Source organism: Crotalus tigris, unplaced genomic scaffold (assembly GCF_016545835.1).
Source record: "Crotalus tigris isolate CLP2741 ecotype Arizona unplaced genomic scaffold, ASM1654583v1 scf7180000018244.697701, whole genome shotgun sequence".
Classification (NCBI taxonomy): domain Eukaryota; kingdom Metazoa; phylum Chordata; class Lepidosauria; order Squamata; family Viperidae; genus Crotalus; species Crotalus tigris.
This window is the reverse complement of record NW_024096902.1, coordinates 575187-601851: the sequence shown is the minus strand read 5'-3', so window position 1 is coordinate 601851 and position 26665 is coordinate 575187. Positions and strand designations below refer to the sequence as shown.

Genomic DNA, 26665 nt, shown 5'->3' with positions numbered 1-26665 from the left:
GGAGTATCCACAACTCCAGGAGGCTTGTTCTACTGTTTAATATTTCTCCCTGTGGGGTCCTTGGTGCGCTCTGCGTTTGGTTGTTTTCTTGCAGACTTCTCATTACCCAGCTAGGTAACATCATCAGTGCTAGAAAGGAGTGGAGGAGGAGGCTGGTTGTGGGGACCTTGATGTTTTCTGAGCTTGGTTGTTTATTTTTTAATCTAGTCCTTTGTTTATATGCATCTCAACCCAAGACAAAATTATATGTGTGCTTTGGAAAATGTTTGCTGTTTTGTCCCCGTCCCCCCCCCCCGTTATCACCTAAGCAGGGGACGATGACTTAGTTTTTGTATGTGTGGTGAGGTTTGACAGTGAAAACGAGGAAGGCAGTTTGCCATATTCAATCAGCAGAGGTTAGATCATTTTATGACTCTCTTTCCCTTGAACTGACCTTCAAAGTATAAGTCTGCTTAGCCTTAAAATAAGAGATGGCTTCCTCCATGGGAGTCCTTTTCCTTTGCTTTTTAATTTGTGTTACATTTCCTCATCGTTATAGGCTGTGCAATTTGGGCCCACTTTTTTAATGTGGACGTTTTGTCTTTAAAAAAGAAAAACTCAGCAAAACAAAACCCAACAAAACAAAGATTCTTGTTATCAGACATTTCTTACAGAGCTGTCGAGGCTTTTTTATTAAAAAAAATATATATATATCATTAAGTTTTGGAGGTGTTCAAATCAAGCTGGCATTCCCTGGAACCTGGTACAAAAAAAAAAAAAAAAACATAGAGCCAGGTAGAACAGACTAAAAATGTCGTTGTCATTTTAAATTTATACTAATCAACATACATTAAAATGAAACTGCATTGCATTCTGCTCTCAAAAAACAACAACAACCCCATTATGCATATAGCCACACCCTTATATGACACGGAGAAACATCACAGTCTAGTTTGAGTGTGTGTGTGTGTGTGTGTGTGTGTATGCACACATACACGAGGGGGAAAAAAGAATCTATAGATAGATTTTATAGCTCTCCATGAATATTACCTTTGAACTGAAGATTTGAGTTTATTTTTTTTAAGTCCATTTCCTCTCCCGCCTTTGATATCTCATTTTATTGTGAGTTGGATGTACCTTTTTTAGAAGATAGAATCATAGGGCTGAAAGGGACGTTGGAGATCTTCTAGTCCAGGGGTGTCAAACTGCCGGCCCGCAGGCCAGTTTCATCATACTGGAGTCATGCCCACCCCATTGCCAGCAATGGCAAAAAAAGCTCCCATACGTTGTGCGACGTTGCAAGTTTGACATGTCTGTTCTAGTCGAACCTAGTGCTCAAGGCAGGACACTTTAAACCAGGGGTGTCAAACTCAATTTCATTGAGGATCGCATCAGCATTGTGGTTGCCCTGGGGGGGCGGTGGCCAGGGTGGGTGCGGCCTACTGGGTGGGTGTGGATGGAGTGGGTGTGGCCTACTGGGTGGGCATGGCCAGCTCTACATCGTTCGCGTCCAGGGTGCCTGTGGGGGCCTGGGCAGGAGTGGGACAGATCTGAGGGTCTCTGGCAGAAGGGGGTGGGACCGGGGCAAGCGCCAAGGCACGGTCCATTTCTTCACTCCTCACAAAGGGTGACACCTCCCCAGCATGCACCCAGAAATGTTCTGACGTTGAGGACAATTAACCAGTGGAACGACTTACCACCAGAAGTTATGAGTGCTCCAACTTAAGTTTTTAAGAAAAGACTGGACAGCCACTTGTCCGAAATAGTATAGAGTTTCCTGCCTGAGCAGGGGGTTGAACTAGATGACCTCCAAGGTCCCTTCCAACTTTATTATTGTTGTTGTTGATCATCACACAGTCAGCCAGATGTTCAGATTGGATTTGGCATTTTTGTCTACCTATCGAGTCCTTCCCAAGGACCTGGGATAGGCAGATGTGGATGTTTGATGGTGTTATAAATATCGTTGCAGGATGGAAGCGGATCCTAGCAAGGCCGCCTTTTGCAATTGACTAATGGCCAATTTGTCATTACTACTACTACTACTACTACACATGCCTTAACTTCCTCATCATATGATTTGGCCTCCAGTCCCTCTATCAACTTTATTGCTCTTCTCCGCACCTCTTTCAGTGTTTCAGCATCGTTTGGGTATCGTCGATTCACTTCCATTCTGAATGACAGCCCTAAGGGATCCTTCATAGCTGGGCAATTGCCGTATCCCTCGGCATGGGAGTGCACAAATAATGGGGGGGGGGAAATCCCCCCATCTTATTTGGCCTTGAGACACAGACGCACAGTCATGGTGTGATTGGCTGCAGAAGGTTGCATCAGAATTTATTTGGATGTTTTTCTCAAGAGGAGAGATAGGCCAAATCAGTCCGAGATCGGTTTTTGCACAGTTGTTTGTTAGGATGATTGTTGTTTTTTAAGACCTTTTTCAGATGGGGTCCTTGGTGCTGTCTTAACTCGGTTGTTTTCACGTTGACGCTTCATTGCCCAAACTGGACAACAACTTGAGCTGTGAGTTCTGGGGAGGCTTCGGAGATGTTTCCTTGAGTTTCCCAAGCAATACTCAAAAGGTGTCTTCTCAGCTGCCTTGATGACCCTTGCTGGAGAGTGGGCGCAGCTTTTCTTACCCAAAATGGAAAGTGCTTTCCCCCCCCTGTCTTTGGAACATTCCTCGGAATTCTTTTGGATGTTCTGGAAAAGTCAAAAGTTGGAGGTGGATGGGTGAGACCAGGGCTTTTCAACCTTTTCAGCCATTGTACCACTTTTAGGATATGGCAACATCCGAGTACCACCAGTCGCCTAGCAAGGTGTCAAAAAAGTGATGACCCCCCCCCAAAAAGGAAAAAAGTGATAAATTACAGGTAGTCCTCGACTTACAACAGTTCGCTTAGTGACTGTTCGAAGTTACAATGGCACTGAAAAAAGTGGCCCCCAAGCCACAGCCGAGCAAGACACCTGCCTGCCCACCCGGTGGCGCTCTTCCTCCTGTCCGAGGTTTTCATTGTTGTGAGCATTTCTGTTGAGGATTGGCAGCGGGGGTGAGGTGGGGGTGTTTGGTTTTTATTCCCCCCCGTCTGCTGGGTGGTTGCAGCAGGTTTTGGTCACTTCACATGACCCCGGGACACTGTGACCGTCATAAATATGAATCAGTTGCCAAGCATCTGAATGTAAATCACAAGACCCTGGAGATGCTGCAACATTCCAGCTGATTGGCGCTTCTTCTGGGGTCAGCAGAAGCGCCAGGATCAGTGCTGCTTTCCAGCTGATTGGTGCTTCTTCTGGGCTCAGCAGAAGTGCCAGGATCAGCGCTGAGCTCCAGCTGGAGCTTGGCACTGATCCCGGCGCTTCTGCTGAGCCCTGACAGCCCTGCAGCTGCAGCCAGCCGTCTCTCGCTCAGGCTTGTGCAGTGCTGCCACCGGTTCAGCTCATTCCCTTCCCCCGCTACCACTTTTCTAGGATGGTCGTGTACCACCTGCCAGGTGCCAATGGACCACAGGTGGTACCCGTACCACTGGTTGAAAAGCCCTGGGTTAGACCACCTCAGGCCCGTCTCCACTCAGACTAGTTCCATTGAGTGCATCCACTTCCTTTAAGCTGTTGCCTTCGGGTAGTGTGGCAACATTTAACCAGTCCTCGACTTACAAAGAGGGCTGGTGACCTTATGGGGGTGGAAAACACTATTTTCTTGACGTATTTTAGCATTTAGGATTTTATACTTCGTATAAACCTATCTCCGCGAGGCACAAGGCTTGCATTTCTCCACAGCAACCGTTAACGTTAAGGCTTCGTTGAGCAATGCTTTGATTGATTGATTGATTTTAGGCTGCCCTTGTTTTCATCATAGAATAGAGTAGAATAGAGTAGAGCTTGAAGGGACCTTGGAGGTCTTCTAGTCCAGCCCCCTGCTCAAGCAGGAGAATCTATATTGTCTCAAACCCAACTCCCACAGCCGTTCTGCATAGGTTTTAGTCTCCAGGCCTTGGGTCATCTTAGTTGCTCTTCTCTGAATTTTTTTTTCCAAACTCTCAACATCTTTTTTGTGATACTGTGACCAAAATTGGCTGCAGTATTCCAGGTGTGATCTCACTAGGGCTTTATAAAGCGGTAATAGTACTTTGCAGGATGTTGATTTTCATTCTGGTTAACTGTTCAAGTTTTAGTTTTATGCAGTTATGAACTGGGTTAAATGGGTTAGTGGTGGGTAATTAGAATGCAAACATCGTTAATAAATACATCACGGTGGCCCTTCTGACCCAAAGGAGTCATTTGAATTCTCTTCTTTCTTAGGACTGGTCTTGCAGAGTTGTGGGTTTGTATGTTTGTTTGTTTAAATTTGTGCAGCTGAGGTAGAATATCTGTTCCTATATGTAACGCTGCAGTTGTGATATGCAGGAAGCCCTCAACTTAACAACCATTCTTTTAGTGACCGTTTAAAGTTGCAAGGGCACTCAGCATTCCTGGGTTGTTTAATGATCGTAGCATTTGCTGCAAGGGAAAGGTAATAAAATAGGGCCAATTGTGGGATGACCCACTTTAAAACTGCTGCCTAATGAGCAGCCTCCATTACAGTTATAAGCCGAGGACTACCTGCATTGCCAATGGGGTGCAGTCAAGGAGCAGCAGCCTTGTTCTGCCCTAAATCCCAAAGAGGTAATCAATCAGAATAGAGCTGGAAGGAACCTTGGAGGTCTTCTAGTCCAACCCCCTGCTCAGGCAGGAACCCTACACCATTTCAGACTAATGGCTGTCCAGTCTCTTCTTAAAAACTTCCAGTGTTGGCGCATTCACCGCTTCTGGAGGCAGGTTGTTCCACTGGTTAATTTTTCTCACTGTCAGGATGTTTCTCCTTAGTTCTAGGTTGCTTCTCTCCTTGATCAGTTTCCATCCGTTGCTTCTTGTCGTGCCTTCAGGTGCTTTGGAGAATAGCTTGACTCCCTCTTCTTTGGGGCAGCCCCTGAAATATTGGAATGCTGCTGTCATGTCCCCCCTCGTCCTTCTCTTTGTTAAACTAGACATACCCAATTCCAGCAACTGTTCCTTATATATTTTACCATGCCTCCAGTCCCCTAATCATCTTTGTTGCTCTTCTCTGCACTCTTTCTAGAGTCTCAGCATCTTTTTTACATTGTGGTGACCAAAACTGGATGCAGTATTCCAAGTGTGGCCTTACCAAGGCATTGTAAAGTAGTATTAATACTTCACGTGATCTTGATTCTCTCCCTCTGTTAATGCAGCCCAGCATTGTGTTGGCTTTTTTGGCAGCTGCAGCACACGGCTGGCTCATATTTAAATGATTGTCCACTAGGACTCCGAGATCCCTCTCACAGTTACTACTATTGAGCAAGGTATCCCCTATACCAGTGGTTCTCAACCTGTGGGTCGGGACCCCATTTGGGGTCAAATGACCATTTCACGGGGGTCGCCAAACCATGCTGTCCGCCATTTTTTTCCCTTTTCCCTAGCTGTCCTACTCCCTCTTATTGGTGGCCACACCCACTTAGGGGTCACCACAACATGGGGAACTGTATTATGGGGTCACGGCATTAGAAAGGTTGAGAACCACTGCCCTATACTATACCTGTACATTTGGTTTTTCTTGCCTAAATGTAGAACCTGACTTTTTTCACCACTGAATTTCATTTTGTTAGATAGCGCCCAGTGTTCAAGTCTGTCCAGGTCCTCCTGTATCCTAAGCCTGTCTTCTGGAGTGTTGGCTATTCCTGCCAACTTGGTGTCATCCACAAATTTGATGAGTTCCCCATCTATCCCCTTGTCCAAATCGTTGATGAAGATGTTGACAACATCAACATAAGAGCACTGGGCCCAGAACAGAGCCCGGGGTCACCCCACTACACACTTCCCTCCATGTAGATGCGGTTCCATTGAGGACCACATGCTGAGTACGGCTGGTCAGCCAGCTACGAATCCATCTGGTGGTGATGCTGTCTAACCCACATTTTTCTATCTTTATCGAGTAGTAGGTTGTGATCTACTTTATCAAATGCCTTACTGAAGTCCAAGTAAATTATATCCACAGCATTCCTCTGATCCACTAATTTTGTCACTTGGTCAGAGAATGCAATAAGGCTTGTCTGGCATGATCTGTTTTCAGGCAGGTGGCTGTCCAGTCTCTTCTTGAAAACCTCCAATGATGGAGCACCCACAACGTCTGGAGGCAGGTAGTTCCACTGGTTAATTGTTCTCACTGTCAGGAAGTTTCTCTTTAGTTCCAGGTTGCTTCTCTTCTTGATTAGTTTCCATCCGTTGCTTCTTGTCCTGCCTTCAGGCACTTTGGAGAATAGCTTGACTCCCTCTTCTTTGGGGCAGCCCCTGAGATACTGGAAGACTACTATCATGTCCCCCCTCGTCCTTCTTTTCACTAAACTAGACATACCCAATTCCAGCAACCGTTCCTTATATGTTTTAGTTTCCAGGTCTTTAATCATCCTGGTTGTTCATCTCTGCCCTTTTCCCAAAATCTCAATATCTTTTTTGTAATGCGGTGACCAAACCCGGATGCAGTATTCCAGGTGTGGCCTTAAGTAAGGATATATAAACGCAAACTCTCTCGTTCCTCTCTTATCCTTCCTGTTCTCCCTAATTTCTTTTTTTTTTTCCCGTCCTCTTTTTCTCCTAGTTCCTTGACCAGTTCCGGAGGGAGGCGGAAGATGACAGCGGTGGACACTCTGCCTGACAGTGCCGAGGCAGTCGAGATGGAGGACGCCTCCACATCCCAGTTCCAGGTGGAGAAACACTCGTGGGAGGGGTTGCGTGACATCATTCACGGCAGCCGGAAGTACACGGGAATGATCGTGAATAAGGCCCCCCACGACTTCCAGTTTGTCCGTAAAACAGAAGAGTCAAGCCCTCATTCCCATCGGCTGTATTACCTAGGTATGACCTCACCTCGGTTGGCACCAAAAAGATGCAATTAGGGTTGATCACACAGCCCGCCAGATGTTCAGAGTTTCAAATTTGGCATTTTTATCCATCTGTCTTCCCAAAGACCTGGGATGTTGTTGTTGTTAGTTGGAAAGTCGTGTCCGACACCTCGCGACCCCATGGACAACATTCCTCCAGGCCTTCCTGTCCTCTTCCATCTTCTGGAGTCCCTTGAAGCTCATGCCTCCTGCTTCAGTGACTCCATCCAGCCACCTCCTTCTCTGTCGTCCCCTTCTTCTCTTGCCCTCCATCTTTCCCAGCATTAGGCCCTTCTCCAGTGAGTCCTTCCTTCTCATTAGGTGGCCAAAGTACTTGAGTTTCAACTTCAGGATCTGGCCTTCTAAAGAGCAGCCAGGGTTGATCTCCTCCAGGACTGACCGGTTGGATCGCCTTGCAGTCCAGGGGACTCGCAGGAGTCTTCTCCAGCACCATAGTTCAAAGGCCTCCATTCTTTGGCGCTCAGCCTTTCTTATGGTCCAACTTTCACATCCATAGATTGCAACTGGGAAAACCATCGCCTTGGCTATACGCACTTTTGTTGGCAGGGTGATGTCTCTGCTTTTTAGTATGCTGTCTAGATTTGCCATAGCTTTCCTCCCCAGGAGCAAGTGTCTTCTAATTTCTTGGCTACAGTTCCCAACTGCGGTGATCTTGGAGCCCAGGAAGATAAAATCTGTCACTACCTCCATTTCTTCCCCATCTATTTGCCAGGAATTGAGAGGGCCGGATGCCATGATCTTGGTTTTCTTAATGTTGAGTTTCAAGCCAACTTTTGCACTCTCCTTCTTCACCCGCATCAAGAGGCTCTTTGGTTCCTCTTCACTTTCTGCCGTTAGAGTGGTATCATCTGCATATCTTATATTTGTGTGTGTGTGTGTGTGTCTGTGTGTGTATTCTAGGCCCATTAGGCTGCCAGTTACAATCTGTTGTCTGTTTTCAGCCTGTTCGTTCGTTCGTTCGTTCGTTCATTCATTCATTCATTCTTACAAATAACTCGGGGTATTGAGCTTAGCAACCCATCCTCCTTCCCCTCCTCTTTCCCCACAACAACAACTTTGCTAGGTTGGTTGGGCTAAGTGAGAGGGATGGCCCAAAGTCACCCAACTGACTTTCGTGCCTAAGACGGGACTAGAACTCACCATCTCCTGGTGATTGGCCCAAAGTCACTCAGCTGGCTTTCATGTCTAAGGCGGGACTAGAACTCCCCGTCTCCTGGTGATTGGCCCAAAGTCATCCAGGTGGCTTTCATGGCTAAGGCGGGACTAGAACTCCCCGTCTCCTAGTGATTGGCCCAAAGTCACCCAGCTGGCTTTCGTGGCTAAGGCGGGACTAGAACTCACCATCTCCTGGTGATTGGCCCAAAGTCACCCAACTGACTTTCGTGCCTAAGACGGGACTAGAACTCACCATCTCTTGGTGATTGGCCCAAAGTCACCCAGGCAGCTTTCATGCCTAAGGCAGGACTAGAACTCACGGTCAAAAGTCAAAGTCACCCAGGCCGCTTTCGTGTCTAAGGCAGGACTAGAATTCACCATCTCCTGGTGACTGGCCCACAGTCACCCAGTCGGCTTTCACGCCTAAAGCGGGACTATAACACTGAGCTTTACCGAATGTGTGCTCCCTCGGCTTGCGTGTTTTCTTGCAGACGTTTCATTACCTAACCAGATAACACAATCAGTGCTAGTAGGGAGTGGGGTTTGTGGAGAGGAGGAGGAGGAGGAAGAGGAAGGGGGAGGGGAGACAGTAGGGTCCTGGCTGCTCTCTCAGCTGGCTTGTTCTCTTGCAGACGTTCCTTTACTCAGACTAGGTAACGTCACCAGTGCTGATTGTGTGTGTCTCTGTTTGGTCCGGAGAATTTTAAAAAAGAAAAACTACCGTGTTTAAACTCACAAAGAGCTTCTAATCCAGTGGTTCTCTACCTGTGGGTCGGGACCCCATTTGGGGTCGAACGACCATTTCACGGGGGTTGCCAAACAATGCAGTCCGCCATTTTTTCCCCCTTTTCCTTAGCTGTGCTCCTCCCTTTTATTCTATTGGCTTTTGAAAGCCAATAGAATAGACTCTCTCGAATAGAGTCTAATTCTATTGGCTTTCAAAAGCCAATAGGAATTGTCCAGGCTGTCTCTGCCCTGTTGAGCCCGCCAAAAGTCCCATTCTGCAAACGGTGTTGCACCAGTTGAATAGTCCTCGACTGACGACCGGTTGAGTAGTCCTCGACTTGCGACCGGTTGGGGGTCGTGGCATTAAAAAGGTTGAGAACCACTGTTCTAATCCGTAGAGTTTAAATAAAAGGCTTTTTTTCCCTGTTCTGACCTTCCTCATTTAGGAATGCCGTACGGAAGCCGGGAAAATTCTCTCCTGTACTCGGAGATTCCCAAAAAGGTACGGAAGGAAGCCCTCCTGCTGTTGTCGTGGAAGCAAATGCTGGATCATTTCCAGGTGAGAACATCTGTCGTTATACACCACACACACACACACACACCGTGGCCCTCGGGTGTTTCGGCCAAATCTGGAATCGGACCCAGGCAGTCCCCGCATAACGACCACTGTTGGGATCCCCCAACTCTGTTGCTAAGCAATGTGGTCATTCAACAAGGCATCCCACGACTGTAGTAAAATGTGACGATGTCACTTTTTCTCCTGGACGTTAAGCGAAACATCTAGTTTTCGGAATCTGCTTAGCAGAAGCTGCCAATGTGACCGTGGGAAATTTCAACCGGGGTAAATGCCCGCGAGATGCGAAGCGCCTGAATCTCAATCACAGGAGGGTGGTTTAAGTGTGAGAATCAGTCACAAAGTCACTTTTGTAGCACCGTTGTAGCTTTGAATGGTCGCTAAACAGGACCGTCGTTAAGTGAGGACTAACCCTTATGGTCCTTTACTTAAAGGAAAAATGCATTCACTTTGGGGGGGATGCACCCTAAATTCACGTTCTTTCACCCCACTGATTCTTTCCCATCTTGCCCAGGCAACAACTTGGAACGGTCGCCAAAAAGGACCGTCGTTAAGTGAGGACTGCCTGTCTTGTCTCTTATTTAAAGGGAAATGCATTTATTGCTTGGGCCCATCTGAATTCACACTAGTGGTCTGTTCCTTCATCCCAATGATTCTTTCCCTCCTGCCTAGGCAGCAACTTGGAATGGTCACTAAACAGGACCGTTGTTAAGTGAGGATCACCTGTTTTGTCCTATATTTGAAAAGAAACACATTTGTCTCCTGGGGGGGGGCCTCTGAATCCGCACCAGCGCTCTGTTCCTTCTTTCCACCAGTTCTTTCCCTCCCGCCCGGGCAGCAACTTGGAACGGTCGCTAAACAGGACCGTCGTTAAGCGAGGACATCCTGCATTTTCCTTTATTTGAAAAGAAACCCATTTATCTCTTGGCAGAGGGGCTCTGGATCCGCACCTGCGCTCTGTTCCTTCATTCCACCAGTTCTTTCCCTCCCGCCCAGGCAGCAACTTGGAACGGTCGCTAAGCAGGACCGTCGTTAAGCGAGGACAGCCTGTATTTTCGTTGATTTGAAAAGAAACACATCTCTTGGTGGGGGGGCTCTGGATCCACATCAGGGCCCCGCTCCTTCATCCCACCGGTTCTTCTTCCCCCCCCCCCCAGGCGACCCCGCACCACGGGATGTACTCCAGAGAGGAGGAGCTGCTGAGGGAGCGCAAGCGGCTGGGCGTCTTCGGGATCACCTCCTACGACTTCCACCGAGAGAGCGGCCTCTTCCTCTTCCAGGCTAGCAACAGCCTCTTCTACTGTCAGGATGGAGGCAAAAATGGCTTTATGGTGAGTTTCTCACCGCCGGTTCCCTTCCTTGCGGCCCTTGAGTGACAGGTGCCTTTTTTGGGGGGCCTCCGTGATCAAAGCGATTGTGCTCGGAAAGAAGCGGGAATAAACGCCGCCCCCCAAATTTAGGTCGCTCAGTGAGACATTTGTGCTCGAAGTAGGTAGGAATAAACGCGCCCCCTCCCCCAAATTTAGGTCACTAAATGAGACATTAGTTAAGTGAGTTACGCCCCGTTTTATGACCTTTTCTTGCCACGGTTATTAAGGGAATCACTGCAGTTGTTAGGAACCCGGTTGTGAAATGACTCTGGCTTCCCCGTTGACTTTGCTTGTCAGGAGGTCGTAAAAAGGGGATCTCGTGACCCGGGGACACTGTTAACCGTCATAAATATGAGTCAGTTCATCACATGACCATAGGGGGATGCTTCATAAGTGTGAAAAACGGTAATAAAGTCACTTTTTTTCAGTGCCGTTGTAACTTTGAACTTTCATGATAGATAGATACTTTGAACATACATGATAGATAGATAGATAGATAGATAGATAGATAGATAGATAGATAGATAGATAGATAGAGGTAGGTAGGTAGGTAGGTAGATAGATAGACAGACAGACAGACAGACAAATAGATATGGATGGAGGGATGGATAGATAGATAGACAGACAGACAGACAGATGATACAAATAGATATAGATGGATGGATGGATGATAGAGATAGATAGATAGACAAAGACAGACAGACAGAGACAGACAGACAGATGATACAACTATAGATGGATGGATGGATAGATGGATGGATGGTAGAGATAGACAGAGACAGACATAGAGACAGACAGACAGATGATACAAATAGATATAGATGGATGGATGGATGGATAGATAGATGATATAGATAGATAGACATGATAGATACACCTATGCCAGGGGTAGGCAACCTTGGCTCTTTTATGATTCATGGACTTCAACTCCCAGAATTCCTGAGCCAACATGGCTCAGCTTGGAAACCTCCCTGTCCCCTCAGCATGTATGGCTCAGGAATTCTGGGAGTTGAAGTCCACGAGTTATAAACGAGCCAAAGTTGCCTACCCCTGGCCTAGGGGTTGGGGACACCTGTTCTAATCCAACCCTCTGCTCAGGCAGAAAACCCTATACTAGGGGTAGGCAACCTTGGCTCGTTTATGACTCGTAGACTTCAGCTCCCAGAATTCCTGAGCTGAGGAGAAAGGGAGAGGTTTCCAAGCTGAGCCATGCTGGCTCAGGAATTCTGGGAGTTGAAGTCCACCAGTCATAAAAGAGCCAAGGTTGCCTATCCCTGCTCTAAACTGATAACGTCTACATCAGTGGTTCTCAACCTTTCTAATGCTGTGACCCCATAATACAGTTCCCCATGTTGTGGTGACCCTCAAGTGGGTGTGGCCACCAATAAGAGGGAGTAGGACAGCTAGGGAAAAGGGAACAAAATGGTGGACAGCATGGTTTGGCGACCCCCATGAAATGGTCATTCGACCCCAAATGGGGTCCCGACCCACAGGTTGAGAACCACTGGTCTACATTAATTGACATTAATTATGCTTTCATATGTTCCTTTAGGACAGGGGTAGGCAACCATGGCTCTTTTATGACTTGTGGACTTCAACTCCCAGAATCCCTCAGCCAGCATGGCTCAGCTTGGAAACCTCTCCCTTTCCCCTCAGCATGGCTGGCTGAGGAATTCTGGGAGTTGAAGTCCACGAGTCATAAAAGAGCCATGGTTGCCTACCCCCTGATTTAGTGACTGCTTGAAGTTGCAACAGCACTGAAGGAAGTGATTCACCACCGTTTTTTTCACACTTAAACGACCGTTGCAGCCTCCCCGTGGTCACGTGATAAAACTTGGGGTGCTTGGAAACTGGTTCCTATTTATGACGGTCGCATTGTCTCCGGGGGTGACGTGATCCCCTTTTGCAACCTTCTGACAATCAGAATCAACGGAGCCAGACTCACTTAACGACTGGCTTGCTGGCTTCACAACAGCAGTGATTCATTTAACAACTGTGTTACTAAAGAACTGCAGTGATTCACTTAACACCTGTTTTAGGAAAGATTGTAAAATGGAGCAAAATTCATTTAAGAAATATGTCTCACTTAGCAACAGGAATTTTGGGCTCAGTTGTGGTCATAGGTTAAGGACTGCCCTTAGGTTTTTTTATTTATTTTTAAAAGCTTTATTGATTTTCTAATTTTACATTTAAATATTTAAAAATCAACAGGGCGGCTGAGTTAATCGATCGTTCAATAACATAACAAGTATCTTTAGTGCAAGTCTCAAACTACCACATTAAATATTTCCTCTCTTTTCGCCTTAGTATTTACCGTCTCACGTTTAAACTAATACGATTCTTATTATATCAATTAAATAAAAATAACTTTCTTAACATTTATCAATAATTTTTAGTTTATACATCTCCTGGTTATTTTAACATTCGGTCTTTATAGACAATCAATGTCCTAAGTAGTTTTTCCCAATTTTTAGTTTCCCATTAATATTTAGATTTAACATTTAATATTTATAAGTTCCAAGTTTTAAATAACCCCAGTTCCCTTTATCACAATTCATCACAAGATCTAATGTTCAGGATACACGTCTTATCTATTTGAGTATATTCTATTTCTCGCCATCTTACCTCAACTAATTAATAATACAGCATAACATTCTTATTAATTTTCTACTAATTTCCAAATGTCTTAAATTTAGTAACCAACATTTCTCTTTATTTCAACATTAAATGCTTCCTCTCTTTTTTCTCTTGATGTCTGCTATCTCATATTTAAGCTAATAGTTTTTATTATAACAGCTAAGTAAAAACATGTTTATTACATTTATCAATAGATTAGATGTTAAGCGACTTTGCTAGTCGGAAGCCGGCTGGGAAGATCGCAGTTGGCGATCACGTGACCTACGCCCCCCCCCCCAATGCTCCAATTGTGGGAGATCTTGTTGAAAAGTGCCCAAATTCTGATCACGTGACTGTGGGGCTGTCATAACGGTTGCAAATGCAAGGACCGGTCATAACTCCCTTTTGGAAACTTTGCAGTCGTTAAACGAACGGCTGTCACTCGAGGAGCACCTGCAAATGGCTAATTCAAAGGCAATTTCCTTCGGCTCCAGGTCTCTCCTATGAAGCCGCTGGAAATCCAGACGCAATGCTCCGGCCCCAGGATGGACCCCAAAATCTGCTCAGCGGACCCTTCCTTCTTCTCATTCATCAACAGCAACGACCTATGGGTGGCCAACATTGAGACGGGGGAAGAACGGCGCCTGACTTTCTGCCAGAAAGGTAATTCTATTCCATTCCATTCCATAATTCTGTTCTATCCCATAATTCTATTCTATTCAACAGCCTATTCTATTCTATTCTATTCTATTCTATTCTATTCTATTCTATTCTATTCTATTCTATTCTATTCTATTCTATTCTATTCTATTTTATCCCATAATTCTATCCCATAATTCTGGTCTATTCTATACTATATTCTATTCAACATCCTATTCTATTCTATTCTATTATATTCTATCCCATTATTCTAGTCTAGTCTATTCCATTCCATTCTATTCTATCCCATAATTCTATTCTATTCTATCCCATAATTCTATTCTATTCTATATTCTATTCAACAGCCTATTCTATTCTATTCTATCCCATAATTCTGTTCTATTCCATTCCATTCTATTCTATCCCATAATTCTATTCTATTCTATATTCTATTCAACAGCCTATTTATTCTATTCTATTCTATTCTATTCTATTCTATTCTATTCTATTCTATTCTATTCTATTCTATTCTATTCTATTCTATTCTATTCCATAATTCTATTCTATTCCATTCCATTCTATTCTATCCCATAATTCTATTCTATCCCACAATTCTGTTCTATTCTATATTCTATTCAACAGCCTATTCTATTCTATTCTATTCTATTCTATTCTATTCTATTCTATTCTATTCTATTCTATTCTATTCACTGGGGGTTTTTAAGACACTTGATATAAAGAGCGTCACCATTTTTTTTCCAGGTTTATCCAGTGTGCTCGATGACCCCAAGTCAGCCGGTGTGGCCACTTTTGTCATCCAAGAAGAATTTGATCGGTTCACAGGGTACTGGTGGTGTCCAACATCTTGTCAGGAAGGTACGTGTTCCAGGCTGCCCTCTCTAAATGGCTGTCTTCTCCAATTAAGGTCTGAATCTGCTGGAAAAGAGGGCCCACCGTGTCTTTGGGATGGGAGGAACACCTCTGAGGGCAGCGTGTTCCATAAAAATGGGAGCCATAATATCTACGGAGATTCTCAGTCAATCCAGGTCCTGGTTGTCCCAAAGACAGCTGGTCATTTGCATCCTTTTTAGAGGGTTGTTGAGGCCACCTGGAGGTTTGTCTGTGTCCTCCGGGTCCCCTGAGTGGTGCAAATGGGTGTGGAGCTTTTTTGGCTGCAGGATGTCTTCTGCCCTGGGTCCCTTCCTTGTTGAAGACGGGTACAGGCTGCTGGGGATGAGTCTGTGTTGTCTGCCTCTCCAACTGAAGCGCAAATGGTTCCTGGAGCCTGCAATGGTTTCTGGGAATCCGTCCAACCTCCCGCACCATCCGAAGGGTGTTCATCCCAAAGTGCACGGCTCAGTGTCCGTGGAGATGCTCAGTCAATCCAGGTCCTGGTTGTCCCAAAGATGCTTTTTCAGGAGGCAACTGGACTTTCTTGTGTTTCTTTGAAGACGTTTCGCTAAAACAGAATTTTCTGTTTCTAAAACAGAATTTCTAAAAGAATACAAATGACCAGCTATCCGCAAGGAGTATAAATCCTTCCATTTCCCCCACCATCCAGTCAGAGCTGAAGAAGCTTCTTGGATGAGAAGCAAAACGTCTTCAAAGGAAAAACAAGAAAGTCCCGTCGCCTCCTGAAAAAAGCACCTTTGGGATATGGGAGCCATAATCCAGACCATGTGGTCTGTGGTTTTTTTCCCCGCCTCAAGACAAAAGGATTATAAGCAGATCCTCTCTGTGTGAGGAAGGGCAATCTGATGTGTCCCATTTCCACAACACAAAAGAAAAAGATTTCGCTAGATTTGGTACGTGAAGGCTCAAAGAAAAATATCAAAAGTTCACTGGAGTTGTGCTCCTGTTAATTTATAAGCTACCCACTGATGCTAATTTCAGTCAGTCAGAATAGAGCTGGAAGGGACTTCCAGTTTGCCATCGCGGCCGCCGCGAACACTGGAAGGCGAGCTCCGCGTTCGATTTCGTTCCGCTGGGGGGACCCTGAAAAGGGTCGAAAGTCGCCCTGTAGGGGCGACGAGCAAGGAGGGGACCCCCGCTTGATTGCGGGAGGGCTGCAGCCCTTCCGCTTGATCCAGGGCAGCCCTGCAAACCGGCTGAGGAAAGGCCGGCTGTAGCAATATGGGTCATCACTAAGCTGCTGACAGCCGAAGTTACCATCAAGCACTTCTAAAGCAACACGGATGAAACTGGGTGAGATCTGATCTTCTCTTTAAGATCTTACCATATATTCCGGCGTATAAGACGACTTTTGAGAGTGTCGAAACAGCCTCCGAACTCAGGGGTCGTCTTATACGCTGAGTCGTCTTATACGCCGCAAATAAGGTAGTTTCTGGCGTATAAGACGACTTTCTAGGCATGCGTCGATCGTCTTATACGCCGGAAATAACGTAGTTTCCGGCGTATAAGACAACTTTCTAGGCATGCGACTCGGCGTCGGTCATCTTGCGACCCGGCGTCAAACTCGGGGGTCGTCTTATACGCCGGGTCGCCCTATATGCCGGAATATACGGTAAGTATTTTCTTTTCCTGTAAAAGCTGCCCAAAGTATCTTTTCCCCCTGTGAGGAGAGAGGGAAGGGAATTTCTACCCCACCCTCTTAAGAACAGTGGCGACTCCCTTGGGTTAACTCCCCTGGTATAGGGTTTCCTGCCTGAGCAGGGGGTTGGACTAGATGACCTCCAAGGTCCCTTCCAACTTTTATTATTATTATTATTATTATTATTATTATTATTATTATTATTATTATTATTATTATTATGGATCATTGCACAGTCAGCCAGATGTTCAGACTGTATTTGGCATTTTGTCTACCTATCGAGTCCTTACCCAGGACTTGGGATAGGCAGATGTGGATGTTTGATGGTATTACAGGTATCGTCGCAGGATGGAAGCAGTTCCTAGCAAGGCCGCCTTTTGCAATTGACTAATAGCGAATTTGTCAATGCCAATGGTGTTCAAGTGGTGCTCCAGTTGTTTTGGGATTGCACCCAAGGAGCCTATGACTATTGGTACTACCCTTGCTTGCTTTTGCCACAGTCTTTCTATTTCTATTTGTAGGTCTTTGTATTTTGTTATCTTCTCCAGTTCTTTCTCTTCTATTCTGCTGTCTCCAGGCACTGCCACATCCACTATCCAGACTTTTTTGTCTTTCTTATCGACAATTGTTAAGTCTGGGGTGTTATGTTGCAGGTGCTTGTCTGTTTGAATTCTGAAGTCCCAGAGCAGTTTAATTTTATCATTTTCTATGACTTTCTCTATTTTATGATCCCACCAGTTTTTGCTTACAGGCAAATGATATTTTTTGCAGATCTTCCAATGCACCATTGTTGCTACTTTGTCATGCCGCTGCTTGTAATCAGTCTGTGCAATCTTCTTGCAACAGCTTACCAAGTGGTCCACTGTTTCTTCAGCTTCTTTGCATAGGCGGCACTTACTGTCTGTTGCTGTCTTCTCAATTTTGACTTTGTATGCATTTGTCCTTAAGGCTTGGTCTTGTGCAGCCAGAATTAGTCCCTCGGTCTCTTTCTTCAATTTTCCTGCTCTTAGCCATTGCCAGGTCTTGTTATTATCTGCTTTCCCAGCTATTTTTTTAATGTATTGGCCATGTAGTGCTTTGTTTTCCCATGCCTCTATTCTGTTCTTCATTTGGTCTTTCTTGTAGGCCAGTTTGGTCTCTCCAGTAGTCAGTAAGCCTTCCTGATATACTAATTTCAGTGCATCTTCATCATTGTTCTTCAGATATTCTTCCAAAGCCATTTTTTCTTCTTCAACCATCTGATGTACTTGTAGCATTCCACGCCCACCTATTTGCCTTGGTAGATAAAGTCTGTCAATGTCACTGCGTGGATGAAGGGCATGATTCATTGTCATTATTTTTCTGGTCTTCCTATCCATTGCTTTTAGTTCTGCTTGAGTCCAGTCCACTATTCCAGCTGTGTACCTAATGACTGGGATTGCCCAGGTGTTGATTGCCTTTATGGTATTTCCTCCATTGAGTTTGGACTTTAAGATCTTCTTCACTCTCTTGATATATTCACCTCTAACCTTTTTCTTGACTTCAGTGTGCTTGATGTTGTCAGCTTGAAGGATACCCAAGTATTTGTAGTAATCTTCCTCATCCAGACTCTTAATGTTATTTTCGTGGGGCATCTTGATTCCTTCAGTTTTCACTATTTTTCCTTGTTTGATAGTAAGTGTGGCACATTTGTCCAAGCCAAACTCCATTACAATATCTTGGCTATATATACGGACAGTGTTGAGCAGCGATTCTATTTCAGATGATGTTTTTCCATACAGCTTCAGATCATCCATGTAAAGGAGGTGGGATAGTCTGGCAGATGTTTTTGATGTTTGATAGCCATGTCCTGAGTTATTCAGTATTGTTGACAGAGGAAACAGTGCAATAACAAATAGTAATGGTGATAATGAATCTCCTTGAAATATTCCTCTCTTGATATTAACCTCTCCCAGTCTCTCACCATTGATCTGCAACTGTGTCTTCCATTGTGCCATCGATCTTTGCACAAATTTTCTGATGTTTCTACTGACTCCTGTTATTTCTAGTTATTATTATTATATTATTATTATTATTATTATTATTATTATTATTATTTATTATGGATCATCGCACAGTCAGCCAGATGTTCAGACTGGATTTGGCATTTTTGTCTACCTATCGAGTCCTTACCCAGGACCTGGGATAGGCAGTGTGGATGTTTGATGGTATTACAGATATCGTCGCAGGATGGAAGCAGTTCCTAGTAAGGCCGCCTTTTGCAATTGACTAATAGCGAATTTGTCAATGCCAATGGTGTTCAAGTGGTGCTCCAGTTGTTTTGGGATTGCACCCAAGGAGCCTATGACTATTGGTACTACCTTGCTTGCTTTTGCCACAGTCTTTCTATTTCTATTTGTAGGTCTTTGTATTTTGTTATCTTCTCCAGTTCTTTCTCTTCTATTCTGCTGTCTCCAGGCACTGCCACGTCCACTATCCAGACTTTTTTGTCTTTCTTATCGACAATTGTTAAGTCTGGGTTGTTATGTTGCAGGTGCTTGTCTGTTTGAATTCTGAAGTCCCAGAGAAGTTTAATTTTATCATTTTCTATGACTTTCTCTATTTTATGATCCCACCAGTTTTTGCTTACAGGCAAATGATATTTTTTGCAGATCTTCCAATGCACCATTGTTGCTACTTTGTCATGCCGCTGCTTGTAGTCAGTCTGTGCAATCTTCTTGCAACAGCTTACTAGGTGGGCCACTGTTTAATAATAATAATAATAATAATAATAATAATAATTATTATTATTATTATTATTATTATTATTATTATTATTATGTGAACGGTTGTAAGTCGAGGATTACTTGTACCATATAGTATCAACCTCGTTAACGCTCAAAACTTTTTTTCCCACTATGTATTTAAAATGGACTGTGATTAATACACACACACACACACACACATGTATGTGTATATAAATATATATGTATGATGTGTGAGTGTGTGTGTATATAGCAGGCATCAGAATTTCATTTTAATGTGTTCCATTCTGTACACAGAAAAAAAAAATGACAATAAGGTTTACCTTCTCTTATCTATTAACCTCCCTCCCGTCCTTCTACCCGCCTGCTTTCCATTTAGGACCCGAAGGCTGGAAGACCTTGCGAATTCTCTATGAGGAAGTGGATGAGTCTGAGGTGGAGGTGATTCACGTCCCTTCCCCAGCCCTTGAAGAACGGAAAACAGACACATACCGGTATCCCAGAACAGGTCAGTGAGGGGTGATGGAAGGAGAAAACAGTGGCAGATATTCCCAACAGAGCTAGCAGGGATCTCCTCCATATGTCCATATGCAGTCTATATGCAGACTGACATATACAATATAGAATAAAAGGCTTAGAAGTGACCTTGGAGGTCTTCTAATCCACCCCTGCTCAGGCAGGAGAACCTATACCATTTCAGACAAATGGCTGTCCAGTCTCTTCTTAAAAACCTCCAGTGTTGGAGCACCCACAACTTCTGGAGGCAGGTTGTTCCACTGGTTAATTGTTCTAACTGTCAGGAAATTTCTCCTTAGTTGCAGCTTGCTTCTCTCCTTGGTTAGTTTCCATCCGTTGCTTCTTGTCCTGCCTTCCGGCGCTTTGGAGAATAGCTTGACTGCCTCTTCTTTGGGGCAGCCCCTGAGATACTAGAACGTTGCTATCCTGTCCCCCCTCGTCCTTCTCTTCATTAGACGAGACATACCCAATTCCAGCAACCGTTTTTCCTAAGTTTTATGCTCCAGTCCCCTTTGTTGCTCTCTTCTCTGCAATCTTTCTAGAGTCTCAGCATCTTCATTTTTTGTTTTTGCCTTTCTGTGATCCTGAACAATTTGGAGTAGTCTAATCATGGTTTTTCCATGGTGGCACCCTTACTAACCACTGTGAGGAGAGAGGAGCAAACACTGCATAGGGCACCAGACAAAATTGTCAATATAATTAGATTATCTACGTAGCTCTTCCCCCCCCCCCCCAACTCAGGTGCAAAGAAATTAACCTAAGTGAGTAGAACTGATTTTTTTCCCTCATGGGGAGGGGAAACCATCTGGATGCAGATGTTACAACTTCAGATCACTATATTTTGCATCTCTTTATTTTACGTCCATTTCAGGTAGCAAAAATCCCAAGATCTCACTAAAACTGGCAGAGTTTCAAACCGACAGCCAAGGAAAGGTGAGTCCAACTGTTTAGGCTCCGGTATGGAAGCTTTGATTTTTATACTTTTATCTTAGGCCAGGGGTCTTCAAACTTCGCTCTTTTATGATTTATGGACTTCAAGTCCCAGAATTCCTCAGCCAGGCATGCTGGCTGAGGAATGCTGGGATTTGAAGTCCACCAGTCATAAAAGGGCCAAGTTTGGAGACTTCTGCTCTGGATCCAAGCCTGCAGTTTCATCAAAATGGCCGACTGAGGAATTCTGGGAGTTGAAGTCCACCAGTCATAAAAGGGCCAAGTTTGAAGACCCCTGCTTTATATCATCCTGGACAAATGGCTGTCCAATCTTTTGTTGGAAAACCAGATGTAATACAGGCAGTCCTTGACTTAACGAGCACATGATCAGTGGGAGACTGCAAAGCTCACAACTGTGAAAAATGGTCATACGTCACATTTTTCAGTGGACGGTCACTAAACGAACGGGTGTAAGTCGAGGACTACCTGTACAGGCAGGATTTATTTACATGTCCGCATGCTGATCAGGTGAACTGCCAGGGACGTTGCAACGGTCGTAAGCACGAGGATGAGTCGTGAATTACTTTTTTTTTCAACAGCATCCTAACTTTGAACGGTCACTAAACAAATAGTCCTGTTGGTTTTTTAAACTTTTTTTTCCTCCTGTGTGAGAAGATCTCCTTCTGGGAATGTGGGTCCACCTGAACTGGACGCTGTTTCCGGGTTTCCTTATCCGTGTAGGAGTCCAGCGTCACATTACAGTAGTGGCCAAAATTGTGGAAACCTTTTGGGAAAGCGGTACAGTAGAAGTGCCACCTTTGGTTACGTTTCCACCCATTTTTCTTCCAATTTCTTTATGACTGTAGCCTTGTTCACTTAATAATACTATTTTACATCGCTTTCTGGGCAACTGGTCAGCTCTTTGCACCACTACTTTAATTTTACTACGTTTTACAAGCTCACTAAACGAAAGAACACAAAAAAACCCAACCAACTTGACAGCGATCACATAACACACTGACAAATGTCCTCCTCTCAGCTTCAATACAGGACATCAATCACTGGATCCTCCTATGAGTCATTTAAAAATGAAAAAAAAAAAAAAAACCCCAAGCCCCAAAACAGCCTCAGTTCTCATTTGGTTAATTTGTTAGGTGAAATCTTCATTTTCCTTTTAAAATAAAAAAAATATCATTAAATAAAAATTAAGTCCAACTATCGGGATGATGACAATTGTTTTTCTCTAGATGGTTTTTTTTTTTAAACTGTATTGGGTTTTCCTTTCTTGGCTGGAATTTATTTATTTTCATCCTGCCTTTATTATTTTAATTGCCTATATATTTAATGGTCTATTTTGTTCCGCCCAAAGTAATTATGGGGCTGGGTGGCTTATAAAAAAAGCAACTTTGTAACAGAACCAAATAAAAATGAAAGTGCCTTTATCAACGAATGAATGAAAAGGAAGTTATCGTTTTAATTTTTTTTAAAAATTGTTTTTAAGCAATTTACTTTAATTGTGATTTAATTAAGTTCAATTTATAGAAGCTACTCAACCCCGGTGCAAATGTGCATATTGTTTCTGCTGTGGGGATACTTTTTCTGGCAGAGACGTGTAAATTTTGCCATCTACATAACTTTCTCCGGTTACACTTTCAATCTCTTTCCCCCCTCCCTGAATATTGGCAGATCATGCATGCCCGCGACATGGAGCTGGTGCACCCCTTTGCTACCATGTTCCCCAACGTGGAGTACATTGCGCGAGCTGGTTGGACCCGAGATGGCAAATAGTAAGTATCTGTGTAGTTGAGGTGGAGACAGCTAAGCTACCTTATCCCAGGTTAGGGTGTTTGCGCATTTTGATCAATATCTGAGTGAGGGGTCCTTGGTGCTCTCTGAGCTTGGTGGGCTTTTTTTTTTGCAGATGTTTCATTATCCAAACTAGGGTAATAAGAGGACTGGCACTGAGGATGTTACTTGATTGGGTCGTGAAACATTTGCAAGAAAAGCTCAGAGACAACCAAGAACCCCCCCCCCATCCTTTTCCTCCTCCTCCTCCTCCTCTGCACACCCTATTCCCTTCCAGTACTGATGTTGTTATCTAGTTGGATAATGAAAGATCTGCAAGGAAAGCACCAAGGAACCCACATTTTGTCGTTTCTTCATCCTCCCCTCCTCTTCCTCCTCCTCCCTTCCTCCTCCTCCCCCTCTTCTTCTTCTTCTTCTTCTTCTTCTTCTTCTTCTTCTTCTTCTTCTTCTTCTTCTTCTTCCCCTTCTCCCCCTCCCCCTTCTTCTTCTCCTCCTCTTCTTTCCCTTCTCCTCCTTCTCCCCCTCCTCTTCTCCTCCTCCTCCTCTTCTTTCCCTTCTCCTCCTCCTCCTCTTCTTCTTCTTCCCCTTCTCCCCCTCCCCTTCTACTTCTTCTTCTCCTCCTCTTCCTCCTCCTCTTCTTCTTCCCCTTCTCCCCCTCCCCTTCTACTTCTTCTTCTCCTCCTCCTCTTCCTCCTCCTCCTCCTCCTTCCCCTTCTTCTTCTTCCCCTTCTCCTCCTCCTCCTCCTCTTCTTCTTCTTCTTCTTCTTCTTCTTCTTCTTCTTCTTCTTCTTCTTCTTCTTCTTCTTCTTCTTCCTCCTCTTCCTCTTCTCCTTCTTCTTCTTCCCCTCCTCCCCCTCTCCTCTGCACACCCCACTCCCTTCTAGCACTGATGATGTTACCTACTTAGGTAATGAAAGATCTGCAAGAAAACCACCCAGTTCAGAAAGCACCAAGGAGCCCTCATTTCAACCATGAGCTACAAATATTCTCCTTCATCAATATGTGGGGTGTCTTGATCAAGGCTTTCCTGGGATCTGTGGCTTCTCCCTCCTGCCCTACTCCCAAGCTGTCTACCTTTTGAATTTCAGACGTTAGTGACTAAAAATGGGAAAAATTGAAATTAAAAAAAAGAGAGAGAGAGAGAGAGACTGGAAAAGTTGTGCCGGAGGAACTTGAGAACTAAACCCTGAGTTTGGTTTATGGCAGGGCTCTCCAGAACCTGGCACCTTGAAGACTGGTGGGCTTCAACTCCCAGAGTTCCTCAACCAGCCATAGCTGGCTGAGGAATTCTGGGAGTTGAAGTCCACAAAGTCTTAAAGGTGCCAGGTTTGGAGACACCCCCCCCCCCCCCAATTCACAGCATTACTCAGCTGTGTTCCCAAGGTTTAGTCTGCAGTTGCTCCCCCCTGGCTTTCCTGCCCGCCAACTTTTCTTTTCCTTCCCTCTCCCCCTTCCCTGCAGCGCATGGGCCATGTTCCTAGACAGACCTCAGCAGCAGCTCCAGCTGGTCCTCTTCCCTCCCGCCCTCTTCATCCCGGTCCCGGAAAACGAGGAACAGCGCCTGGAATTTGCCAAAGCCGTGCCCGAGAACACCCATCCCTTCATTGTCTACGAAGAAGTCACCAACGTTTGGATCAACGTAAGCCAGGCTCAAATACGCGGCCTTTTCTCACTTATAACTCCACCCCCCACTTAACAAGTGTGATAATAAGAATAATAAGAATAGACGAGAAAGAACTGGAGAAGATAACAAAATACAAAGACCTATAAATAGAAATAGAAAGACTGTGGCAAAGGCAAGCAAGGGTAGTACCAATAGTCATAGGCTCCTTGGGTGCAATCTAAAACAGCTGGAGCACCACTTGAACACCATTGGCATTGACAAATTCGCTATTAGTCAATTGCAAAAGGCGGCCTTACTAGGAACTGCTTCCATCCTGCGACGATATCTGTAATACCATCAAACATCCACACCTGCCTATCCCAGGTCCTGGGTAAGGACTCGATAGGTAGACAAAATCCCAAATCCAGTCTGAACATCTGGCTGACTGTGCGATGATCCATAGTAATAATAATAATAATAATAATAATAATAATAATAATAATAATAATAATAATAATAATAAAGTTGGAAGGGACTTTGGCGGTCATCTAGTCCAACCCCCTGCTCAGGCAGGAAACCCACACCATTTTGGACAAATGGCTGTCCAGTCTCTTCTTAAAAACTTCCAGTGATGGAGCATTCACTGCTTCTGGAGGTAGGTTGTTCCACTGGTTAATTGTTCTCACTGTCAGGAAGTTTCTTCTTAGTTCCAGGTAGCTTCTCTCCTTGATTTAGTTTCCATCCGTTGCTTCTTGTCCTGCCTTCAGGCGCTTTGGAAAATAGCTTGACTCCCTCTTCTTTGGGGCAGCCCCTGAGATACTGGAAGACTGCTATCATGTCCCCCCTCGTCCTTCTCTTCATTAAACTAGACATTTCCAATTCCAGCAGCCATTCCTTCTATGTTTTAGCCTCCAGTCCCCCAGTCATCTTTGTTGTACTCTTTCTAGAGCAGTGGTTCTCAACTTGTGGGTCGGGACCCCATTTGGGGTCGAACGACCATTTCACGGGGGTCGCCAAACAACGCAGTCTGCCATTTTTTCCCCCTTTTCCTTAGCTGTGCTACTCCCTTTTATTCTATTGGCTTTTGAAAGCCAATAGAATAGACTCTCTTGAATAGAGTCTAATTCTATTGGCTTTCAGAAGCCAATAGGAATTGTCCAGGCTGTCTCTGCCTGCTGAGCCCGCCAAAAGTCCCATTCTGCAAACGGTGCTGCACCAGTTGAGTAGTCCTCAACTTACGACCAGTTGAGTAGTCCTCGACTTACGACCGGTTGGGGGTCGCGGCATTAAAAAGGTTGAGAACCACTGTTCTAGAGTCTCAACCTCTTTTTTACTCTGATTCACTTAACAGCTGTGGCAAGAAAGGTCGTAACCCGGGGCAAAACTCTCCCAACAACTGTTCCCCGCCCCCGATTGCTGCCTCTTTGAGCGGATGGGTCCTTAGCCTCTCCTGCCGTTTTTGCCTCCCGGCTAGGTCCACGACATCTTCTACCCCTTCGCCCAGTCCGAGGGGGAAGAGGAGGAGCTGACTTTCCTCCGAGCGAACGAGTGCCAGACGGGCTTCTGCCACCTGTACAGAGTCACAGCCATCCTGCAGCGCAAGACGTACGACTGGACTCAGCCATACCTGCCTAGCAAAGGTGAGATCTGGGAGCGCTGGGGCCTCCTCCCTCTGCAGAGTCCTGGGACGTGAAAGGAAAGCCAACCCTGCTCCCTTCTAGCGCTCGTGAGGCTCCCTAGTTGGTGAAACGTTGCACGCTCCGAGAGCGACATTTCCTCCGCCGCTCTACAACCCCTCCTCCCTTCCAACCCTGGTGACGTTACACCGTTAGGTCATAAGACGTCTGCGAGGAAAGCACCAAGCTCAGAATGCACCAAGCATCCCACAGCCATCCTCCTCCTCCCCTCTCACCCCACTCCCTTCTTGCACTGATGATGTTACCTACCTGGGTCATGAAACGTCTGAAAGAAAACGGCCAAGCTCAGAGAGCACCAAGGACCCCACAGTCCCATTATTCCTCCTCCTCCTCCTCCTCCTCATCTCCACTAACCCTTCTTGCACTGATGATGTTACCTACCTGGGTCATGAAACGTTTGAAAGAAAACGGCCAAGCTCAGAGAGCACCAAGGACTCCACAATCCTCCTCCTCCTCCTCTCCACTAACCCCACTCCCTTCTTGCACTGATGATGTTACCTACCTGGGTAACGAGACGTCTGAAAGAAAACGACTAAGCTCAGAGAGCACCAAGAACCCCACAGTCCCATTCCTCCTCCTCCTCCTTCTCCTCTCCACTAACCCCACTCCCTTCTTGCACTGATGATGTTACCTACCTGGGTCATGAAACATCTGAAAGAAAACGGCCAAGCTCAGAGAGCACCAAGGACCCCACAGTCCCATTATTCCTCCTCCTCTCCACTAACTCCCTTCTTGCACTGATGACGTTACCTAGTTCGGTTATGAAGCAGAAAACAAGAAAACAACCAGGTTCAGAGAGCACCATGGACCCCAGTCTTGAATATTTCAAT

General features: G+C 45.2%; 1 protein-coding gene across 5 annotated transcripts in view; it reads left to right on the top strand.

The window, feature by feature from the left end:
• Positions 1–26665, top strand: part of DPP9 (dipeptidyl peptidase 9) — a 57778-nt gene that overhangs the window by 3820 nt on the left and 27293 nt on the right. For all 5 annotated transcript variants that reach the window (XM_039349280.1, XM_039349281.1, XM_039349282.1 and 2 more), the window contains exons 3-12: positions 6626–6882; positions 9257–9369; positions 10542–10715; positions 13865–14033; positions 14772–14885; positions 19663–19791; positions 20671–20732; positions 22416–22516; positions 23997–24174; positions 25613–25778. In XM_039349280.1, the coding sequence (XP_039205214.1) occupies positions 6626–6882; positions 9257–9369; positions 10542–10715; positions 13865–14033; positions 14772–14885; positions 19663–19791; positions 20671–20732; positions 22416–22516; positions 23997–24174; positions 25613–25778 (1463 nt within the window). The remainder of the gene's footprint in view (positions 1–6625; positions 6883–9256; positions 9370–10541; positions 10716–13864; positions 14034–14771; positions 14886–19662; positions 19792–20670; positions 20733–22415; positions 22517–23996; positions 24175–25612; positions 25779–26665) is intronic.